The sequence below is a fragment of the Panulirus ornatus genome, chromosome 12 (genome assembly GCF_036320965.1).
Source record: "Panulirus ornatus isolate Po-2019 chromosome 12, ASM3632096v1, whole genome shotgun sequence".
Taxonomy (NCBI): domain Eukaryota; kingdom Metazoa; phylum Arthropoda; class Malacostraca; order Decapoda; family Palinuridae; genus Panulirus; species Panulirus ornatus.
Genome location: NC_092235.1, coordinates 63,842,576 through 63,853,022, shown reverse-complemented (window position 1 = coordinate 63,853,022; position 10,447 = coordinate 63,842,576). Strand labels below are relative to the sequence as shown.

The window sequence follows — 10,447 nt, the reverse complement described above, 5'->3', positions numbered from 1 at the left end:
CCAGAAGACAGGAATTCTTTATTTTTGGTATAAGGAAAAGTTTGATACGTACTACCTAAGCGGAGGAAGGAAAGGTTGTTCCTGTTGTACTCGGGATATTTTTTTTGTCATTGACTATCATTTTTTCGACTATTCAATTATAGATTAATAAAAAAATATATATTATCATGCAATTACTGTGAAAATCCTCAAACCAGTGTTTTTCCTTACTTTTTATCTAGAGTCTGCCAAACCTTTTCGCCAAATTGCAATATGTTCCGTGATGCTAAATTTCTTTTAGCCTCGCTGATCATTGTATTTTGATCAGGCTTGGGATACATACTATATTCTTTCATCTAAGTCAAATCTAAAATGACATCAATATCAAAAGATTTTCCTCTTTTATTAAGAGACTAATATCAATTTAGATCAAAAACATTTGAATAATGCAGTCTTTAAAGATAAGATTTACAATCAAAAGTTGGTTTCCAGTTGGTTAGGTGTGTGGTAACCACACCTCTGTGAAGTGGAGTGAAGTCTTGAGTGTCATGAATTGAAACTCAGATAATTGTAATCATGGCTAGCGTTAATGATCTTCCAGAGGAAATTCTGGAGTATATTTTATGCCTTATTTCTCCATATAATGATTTAAGGTCTTGCAGACAGGTAAGAACTTTGAGACAGGACATGAAGTACTTGTCAGTGTTCTCAGCCTTAATTTCTTTAGGGTCATACACTGGGAAACTGAAAATCTATCAGTTCTTTTCAGATTACATCTTAGGATCGGATAAGTCACACACAAGTTGCCGCAATCAGAACTTGATCTTGTCCTCTTGGTTGAACTTTTAGTACAGGTAATGTTTGAGATCTGAAACATATTTACAGTTGGAGCTTAGAATCTGATTGATTTAAATCAAATCTAGAGTAATGATTGTATTGATGTAACACTTTAACTCTCCAATGCTGATAGCTTTGAATATTGAGTGATTTTGTGCAGCACTACTGTATCAGAATACAACAGTTGCAGTGCATTGTGTTTGATAAATACATGTTTTAGTCTGTATTGAAACTAACTTTGTTTGGTATTCTAAACTCTGAATGCAGAACAAAAGTGCTGAACAAAATCATGTAATATCCAAGGCTGATAGACATGCATAGGTAGACAGGGCTTTTACTCTTTGAACATTCAGTGGCATTTCTAGGGTATGGCAAGTAGGGCAGGTGCTGTAGGTGCCACTTGAAAGGGGGCGCCACTCAACACGTTTGGTTTTTGACATATGCTACTTGATTGACATTTTTATTGGTTTGGTTTTGTGAGATAAAAAAGAAACTTGCCTACTTTTCAACTTCAGTAATATTTTGCTACTATCAGTTGCATTACCGCTTCTACATTACAATTGTGATCAAATAAGTCTTAAACTTTAAGTTTTTAAGAGTTTATGTAAAATTCAAGTTTGACCTAACTCATCAACAGTTTATAATTACACTGTATATATTTTTATATACATCCACTGTATGTACATTTCTAATCAAGCCAGGTACACAATTTCAGTGCTTGCCATAGACACTATTTCCCTTAGGTACACCCCAGAATTAGGGGTATCTTTTAGCTAAAAATACTTTTTGTTTCAAAACTGAAAGATATGACATTCAAACACTTCTCTACTTGAAATAATCATGGAAAATATATCATAATGCTTTCAGTTACCGATACATACTCATTAAATACGATGCAATGCAGCAGAAATATTTTAAAATTAGCTTCATTAACTTTTGGATGTTAATGTGCTGAGAGGTGCAACTGGAGGGATGTCTGATCATTATCTTGTGGAGGCTAAGGTGAAGATTTGTATGGGTTTTCAGAAAAGAAGAGTGAATGTTGGGGTGAAGAGGGTGGTGAGAGTAAGTGAGCTTGGGAAGGAGACCTGTGTGAGGAAGTACCAGGAGAGACTGAGTACAGAATGGAAAAAGGTGAGAACAATGGAAGTAAGGGGAGTGGGGGAGGAATGGGATGTATTTAGGGAATCAGTGATGGATTGCGCAAAAGATGCTTGTGGCATGAGAAGAGTGGGAGGTGGGTTGATTAGAAAGTGTAGTGAGTGGTGGGATGAAGAAGTAAGAGTATTAGTGAAAGAGAAGAGAGAGGCATGTGGACGATTTTTGCAGGGAAAAAATGCAATTGAGTGGGAGATGTATAAAAGAAAGAGACAGGAGGTCAAGAGAAAGGTGCAAGAGGTGAAAATAAGGGCAAATGAGAGTTGGGGTGAGAGAGTATCATTAAATTTTAGGGAGAATAAAAAGATGTTCTGGAAGGAGGTAAATAAAGTGCGTAAGACAAGGGAGCAAATGGGAACTTCAGTGAAGGGCGCAAATGGGGAGGTGATAACAAGTAGTGGTGATGTGAGAAGGAGATGGAGTGAGTATTTTGAAGGTTTGTTGAATGTGTTTGATGATAGAGTAGCAGATATAGGGTGTTTTGGTCGAGGTGGTGTGCAAAGTGAGAGGGTTAGGGAAAATGATTTGGTAAACAGAGAAGAGGTAGTGAAAGCTTTGCGGAAGATGAAAGCCGGCAAGGCAGCAGGTTTGGATGGTATTGCAGTGTAATTTATTAAAAAAGGGGGTGACTGTATTGTTGACTGGTTGGTAAGGTTATTTAATGTATGTATGACTCATGGTGAGGTGCCTGAGGATTGGCGGAATGCGTGCATAGTGCCATTGTACAAAGGCAAAGGGGATAAGAGTGAGTGCTCAAATTACAGAGGTATAAGTTTGTTGAGTATTCCTGGTAAATTATATGGGAGGGTATTGATTGAGAGGGTGAAGGCATGTACAGAGCATCAGATTGGGGAAGAGCAGTGTGGTTTCAGAAGTGGTAGAGGATGTGTGGATCAGGTGTTTGCTTTGAAGAATGTATGTGAGAAATACTTAGAAAAGCAAATGGATTTGTATGTAGCATTTATGGATCTGGAGAAGGCATATGATAGAGTTGATAGAGATGCTCTGTGGAAGGTATTAAGAATATATGGTGTGGGAGGAAAGTTGTTAGAAGCAGTGAAAAGTTTTTATCGAGGATGTAAGGCATGTGTACGTGTAGGAAGAGAGGAAAGTGAGTAGTTCTCAGTGAATGTAGGTTTGCGGCAGGGGTGTGTGATGTCTCCATGCTTGTTTAATTTGTTTATGGATGGGGTGGTTAGGGAGGTAAATGCAAGAGTTTTGGAAAGAGGGGCAAGTATGAAGTCTGTTGGGGATGAGAGAGCTTGGGAAGTGAGTCAGTTGTTGTTCGCTGATGATACAGCGCTGGTGGCTGATTCATGTGAGAAACTGCAGAAGCTGGTGACTGAGTTTGGTAAAGTGTGTGGTAGAAGAAAGTTAAGAGTAAATGTGAATAAGAGCAAGGTTATTAGGTTCAGTAGGGTTGAGGGTCAAGTCAATTGGGAGGTGAGTTTGAATGGAGAAAAACTGGAGGAAGTGAAGTGTTTTAGATATCTGGGAGTGGATCTGGCAGTGGATGGAACCATGGAAGCGGAAGTGGATCATAGGGTGGGGGAGGGGGCAAAAATTCTGGGGGCCTTGAAGAATGTGTGGAAGTCGAGAACATTATCTCGGAAAGCAAAAATGGGTATGTTTGAAGGAATAGTGGTTCCAACAATGTTGTATGGTTGCGAGGTGTGGGCTATGGATAGAGTTGTGCGCAGGAGGATGGATGTGCTGGAAATGAGATGTTTGAGGACAATGTGTGGTGTGAGGTGGTTTGATCGAGTGAGTAACGTAAGGGTAAGAGAGATGTGTGGAAATAAAAAGAGCGTGGTTGAGAGAGCAGAAGAGGGTGTTTTGAAGTGGTTTGGGCACATGGAGAGAATGAGTGAGGAAAGATTGACCAAGAGGATATATGTGTCGGAGGTGGAGGGAACGAGGAGAAGAGGGAGACCAAATTGGAGGTGGAAAGATGGAGTGAAAAAGATTTTGTGTGATCGGGGCCTGAACATGCAGGAGGGTGAAAGGAGGGCAAGGAATAGAGTGAATTGGAGCGATGTGGTATACCGGGGTTGACGTGCTGTCAGTGGATTGAATCAAGGCATGTGAAGCGTCTGGGGTAAACCATGGAAAGCTGTGTAGGTATGTATATTTGCGTGTGTGGACGTATGTATATACATGTGTATGGGAGGGGTTGGGCCATTTCTTTCGTCTGTTTCCTTGCGCTACCTCGCAAACGCGGGAGACAGCGACAAAGTATAATAAAAAAAAATAATTACTTCATTTAACAGCGTACTTAAGTGTCAATAAGAGGACTAAACGTTATTTTACGCCATATTTGTACTCAGCATGAAAAATACTTCTTATAATGAGTTTTTAAAGGAAACCTTTTTTCTGAGAAAAATACCAAAAATTGAAGGGTATTTTTTAATTCCAAAAATCTTTTGTTTCAAAATTGAAAGATATAATATTCAAACACTTCTATACTTGAAATAATCATGGTTAGTGTATCATAATGCTCTCAGTTACTGATACATACCTAGTAAATAAGATGCAAAGGATCATAAGATATTTGAAAAAATAACTTTATATAACACCTTAATTGAGTGTCATTAAGATGACTAAACGATATTTTAACACCATACTTGTATTCACCATGAAAAATACTTATGATAAATTTTTAAAGGGAATCTTATTTTTCTGAGAAAAATACCAAAAATTGAAGATAATAGTTACAGTGGCATATCTAGGGTATGACAGGTAGGGCAAATTCCTTGGGCACCACTTAAAGGAGGGCACCACTCAACAGGTTTGTTTTTTGACATATGCACCTTGATTGACATTGTTAATGGTTCGGTTTTGTGATATAAAAAAGAAACGCCTACTTTTAAACTATCGAAATATTTTGCTAATGTCGGTTGCATTACCGCTTCTTCGTTACAATTTTGATCAAATAAGTTTTTAACTTTAAGTCTTTAAGAGTTTTTATAAATTCATGTTTGGCCTAACTCTTCAACATTTTATGATTACGCTGTATATATTTTTATATGCATCTGTATGTACATTTTTAATCAAGCCAGGGGCACAATTTCAATGCCTGCCGTAGGTGCTGTTTCCCCTAAATACGCCCCTGTGAACATTGGTAGAAAGTCAAGAGAATATATGAAAATCTCATGTAACCTCCATTACCAGCCAAGATTTATGGTAGAAATGCATCAAAATTAATTTTGGTGTGTTGCTGAGGATAGCAAGTGATAGGTGTTTGTACAGAGGTGCTAATGGCCTCTCAGTCTTTTGGCTATTTGTTGATATTCAGCGACAGTTGGTGCAGTGATGATTCATGTGTGTGTCTTGATAAATTTTGACAAGAATGCAGAAAGTAAGGTATAAGTCTTTTTTTAGCTTTGAACAATATGTGATTTTGTTCTGCAGTGGTAATATCATTTTTAGAGAATACAACAGTTGCAGAACACAATTCCAAGCTCTATATTTTATTGAACAAGACTAGGTAGTGTTAGTGTGGGTTATGCATGTCAGTGAAAGTGTAGGGTTAATTAATCCTTTAACTCTTCTAGAAGGATATGTACATACAGAACTCAGGTGACTCATTCATACAGACAATTACATTGAGTTTTGCACTTCTATTTCAAGGCTTCCAGCCAAATCTGGGTGATGACTGAGGTGGCAGTGTGTGATAATTTCTCTCTTCAGCATGCCATCCTGTAGCCATGCCAATGAGACCTTATCATCGTGTTTCTTAGAAAAGGAAATTGAGTGGCTTTAAGCTAGATGTAGAGGATCAGGCACACTGTGATCCTGAATTATGTACTTGATGATGATGATGATGATCTGTCTCTAGATTATATGGAGAGTGATCTAATGGACACTAGCTCCTCAGGCGTTGAAATTTGATCAAGGTGAGGCTGGAGATGTTTCATGCATTAGTGGTGGCAGTGTTGCCAGTGCCTACCTTAACATGAAAACACTGACTGGTATGACTTTTAGCATTTTGCTCTAATGAATAAAAACAATCAATGAATCACTTTGATTATAACAAGGAAATATTTGATGTGTGAGGTAAAACATAATACTGTGATTATCAAAATAAATTTTTTGGTGTAGGTAAAACAAATAACAACATATGCACAGGGCATCTCACTCGACACTCAGGTCTTCCTTCCGCACTTGATTATGAAGATTTGTTGGTACATTTGAAAGTCACAGAGGGGGTTGACCATGCAAGCTAAAACAGACACAATAAAGGTGTTTTCATAGTGTAAGGGTATGTCAGTAGGTTTTACATAAGGGATGACCATACATAAATGGTTTACTACAGATGCAAGCCTCTATGACATTAATTTCATATGCAACATTATGTTTGAAGAGGGATGAATGAATTTGAAAGTCTTAGTTCACCTTGCTTTATTCAGCATTTGTTGGACATTAATTAATTTTCTGTAATTTCATATTTTGGTCAGTTTCATTTTATACTCATTTTTTTATTTGATACTCATTTTCGTATTTGTTTATAGTTCTGAGTACCTGTTCCACTGTATTCATTTATGAAAATAAATTTAGGTTTATGGGTAATGTTCATAATTCTTTGCTTTTCAGTATTATTAAGGAACCCAACTTTGATACAGTCCTTATACAGAATAATATTCCTTTGTACTTAGATTTGGTTTATATTTTTCTATGAAAAGTATTATGCTGTTCATGAACCATATGTTAATGACCTATTTCATTTTGATTTCAGGTGTGTCACCGATGGTATACTTGTTGCCAAGGTGTAGTAGAGAAAAGAAAATCCCGCTTTTTTTCAGCGCTAAAGGTGGGCTGTGTTAAGTGGTTTAGTCCTGCGTATCCAAGCCACATCATCCCAATTAGCAGACGCTACTCTCATTCTGCATGTGTGTTTGAGTCATCAATGTATGTTTTTGGAGGTTGCACATCAACTAATACAACCTTTAATGATCTGTGGCGTTTTGACTTGGGATTACATGAATGGACACGCCTTCTGACCACTGGAACTTACCCATCACCAAAGGCATATGCCTCAATGGTAACGTGGAACAATTGTCTTGTGTTATTTGGTGGTTGGACTCACCCTTCTCTGTATCCTTTACACCAGCAGTGGGTGTTGTTCAGTGAATTGCATGTATATGACATCATAGGTAACCGATGGACTCAACTATATTATCCTGGATCACCCCCACCAACAGCTGGACATTCAGCATCTGTACATGGTAGTGTTATGGTGGTATTTGGTGGATTACAAAAACAAGAAGGAACATTTGCAAGTACAAATGATGTCTTCTGTTTAGACCTTGTGAGGCAGTATTGGTTCAAACCTGTAGTGTCAGAACCAGTGCCTAAACCCAGGTATGGTCACTCGCAGATTAAACTGGATGAGAGACATGTTTTAATCCTTGCTGGGTGTGGAGGCTCTAACAAACTTTACAGTGATATATGGCTTTTAACAATCCCTGATAATATATACAACCGAAGTGCAAAGTGGCATTGGGAACAAATTCATGTAGAGGAGTCAGAACATATGCCTTCACAGATGTGGTATAACCCAGCTTGTAAAGTGGGGAATAGTGTTGTAGTTCTCTCAACTCGTGGTACTAGCAGTGCTGCTGCTGGTGGCAACATGTCTCAGCTTTTGGTACCAGGCTCAGTACGAAGACAGCCGGCAAATGTTTGGATTCCCCCAGTACAACATCCTGAAGTGCAGCCACATGAACATCCATGTGTTGAACGCCATCAGTTAGAACCAAATGTTAATGGTCAGCGTGGATTTCTTCGACCAGGAATTCATCCAGCAGACCAAGCAGGATCTAGCAGCGATGAAAATGATGACGGAAATATTCAGGGTGTACATGGTGGCCAAGGCATGCCAGGGAGAGGAAGACCACGACCTTCCATTAGACCAAATGCTTCGAGTGATAGAGAACGCAGACTTCAGGTTTTATCAAGGATGAAGGAGAGACTGAGAGAATTGTCACGTCAACAAGAACCTAGTGTTGCAACCCTAATAAAGCCTTCACCATCACGTAGTACTGTTATACCACACATGCTGGATATCAGTCATGTGGTTTCACACAAGGAGGCGAGATGGTGGCCTGTTAACCAAGCAAATGGTGTACAAACTTGTATTGGTTTACCTCCTCAACCATCCCTTCTTTACTCCTTAGTTCTTGGCAGAGGGCACCTTATCATGTTTGGTGGTATCCCACATGACCCAACCGGAGGACAAGGTCAAGAAACTGTATCCAACACTGTGATATTTGTGTCAGCACCTTCTAGTTCATATTTTGCTGCATAATTTTGTACATGATTTTTTTTCTGGTCATCATTTTGCACTTATGTCATTTTCTCTCTTTTAAAAGTACTGAATATTTCTTATGTTTTGTCAAGGATATCAGTGATGTAAGCAGACAGATTATTTTGTTTAGCTACATGTTCACATGATGGAAAGAAAAAATAAAATTCAGCCAATGACAATAATTATAGTATTAAAAAGGTGAAATAAAAAGGCTGTATATTTATGATGAAATCAAATTTTGTATGATATTGGTTTATTAGTTTGTTGTGAACTAAAAGTTCATTGAATATTATGAATAGGAAAATTTTCAACTGTGCAGCTTCGTGAAGAATGCATTTCTTATACGTGTATTCTGCTATTTCCATAAAATGAAAATCTAACACAATTTTTTTACCCCAATTTATTCATGAACAGTATTACTTCAAATAAATATCCATTCATATTGTATATATTGTCTGAGTTACAGAATATAATAGTAAATATATATATATCTTTCTTTTTTCAAACTAATCGCCATTTCCCGCATTAGCAAGGTAGCATTAAGAACAGAGGACTGGGCCTCTGAGGGAATATCTTCACCTGGCCCCCTTCTCTGTTCCTTCTCTTGGAAAGTTAAAATACTATTCGCCATTTCCCGCGATAGTGAGGTAGCGTTAAGAACAGAGGACTGGGCCTTTGGGGGAATATCCTCACCTGGCCCCCTTCTCTGTTCCTTCTTTTGGAAAACTATAAAAAAAAAAAAAAAAACGAGAGGGGAGGATTTCCAGCCCCCCGCTCCCTTCCCTTTTAGTCGCCTTGTACGACATGCAGGGAATACGTGGGAAGTATTCTTTCTCCCCTATCCCCAGGGATAAAATATATATATATATATATATATATATATATATATATATATATATATATATATATATTTATTTATTTATTTTGCTTTGTTCGCTGTCTCCCGTGTTAGCGAGGTAGCGCAAGGAAACAGACGAAAGAATGGCCCAACCCGCCCACATACACGTCCACACACGCAAATATACATACCTATACATCTCAATGTACACATACATATACACACAGACATATACATATATACACATGTACGTAATTCATACTGTCTGCCTTTATTTGTTCCCATCGCAACCTCGCCACACATGGAATAACAACCCCCTTCCCCCCTCATGTGTGCGAGGTAGCGCTAGGAAAAGACACCAAAGGCCCCATTCGTTCACACTCAGTCTCTAGCTGTCATGTAATAATGCACCGAAACCACAGCTCCCTTTCCACATCCAGGCCTCACACAACTTTCCATGGTTTACCCCAGACGCTTCACATGCCCTGGTTCAATCCATTGACAGCACATCGACCCCGGTATACCACATCGTTCCAATTCATTCTATTCCTTGCACGCCTTTCACCCTCCTGCATGTTCAGGCCCCAATCACTCAAAATCTTTTTCACTCCATCTTTCCACCTCCAATTTGGTCTCCCACTTCTCCTCGTTCCCTCCACCTCTGACACATATATCCTCTTGGTCAATCTTTCCTCACTCATTCTCTCCATGTGGCCAAACCATTTCAAAACACCCTCTTCTGCTCTCTCAACCACACTCTTTTTATTTCCACACATCTCTCTTACCCTTACATTACTTACTCGATCAAACCACCTCACACCACATATTGTCCTCAAACATCTCATTTCCTGCACATCCACCCTCCTGCGCACAACTCTATCCATAGCCCACGCCTCGCAACCATACAACACATTGTTGGAACCACTATTCCTTCAAACATACCCATTTTTGCTTTCCGAGATAATGTTCTCGACTTCCAAACATTCTTCAGGGCTCTCAGAATTTTCGCCCCCTCCCCCACCCTATGATTCACTTCCACTTCCATGGTTCCATCCGCTGCCAGATCCACTCCCAGATATCTAAAACACTTTACTTCCTCCAGTTTTTCTCCATTCAAACTTACCTCCCAATTGACTTGACCCTCAACCCTACTGTACCTAATAACCTTGCTCTTATTCACATTTACTCTTAACTTCCTTCTTTCACACACTTTACCAAACTCAGTCACCAGCTTCTGCAGTTTCTTACATGAATCAGCCACCAGCACTGTATCATCAGCGAACAACTGACTCACTTCCCAAGCCCTCTCATCCACAACAGACTGCATA

At 38.9% G+C, this 10,447-nt stretch overlaps 1 protein-coding gene across 1 annotated transcript; it reads left to right on the top strand.

Annotated features, from left to right (window-relative positions):
• Nucleotides 1-296: 296 nt before the first annotated feature.
• Nucleotides 297-8,763, top strand: Fbxo42 (F-box protein 42). Its single transcript, XM_071668056.1, has 2 exons — nt 297-645; nt 6,710-8,763. The coding sequence occupies exons 1-2, from the start codon at nt 556-558 to the stop codon at nt 8,279-8,281; spliced, it is 1,662 nt and encodes a 553-aa protein (XP_071524157.1). The 5' UTR covers nt 297-555; the 3' UTR covers nt 8,282-8,763.
• The last annotated feature ends 1,684 nt before the right edge of the window (nt 8,764-10,447 follow it).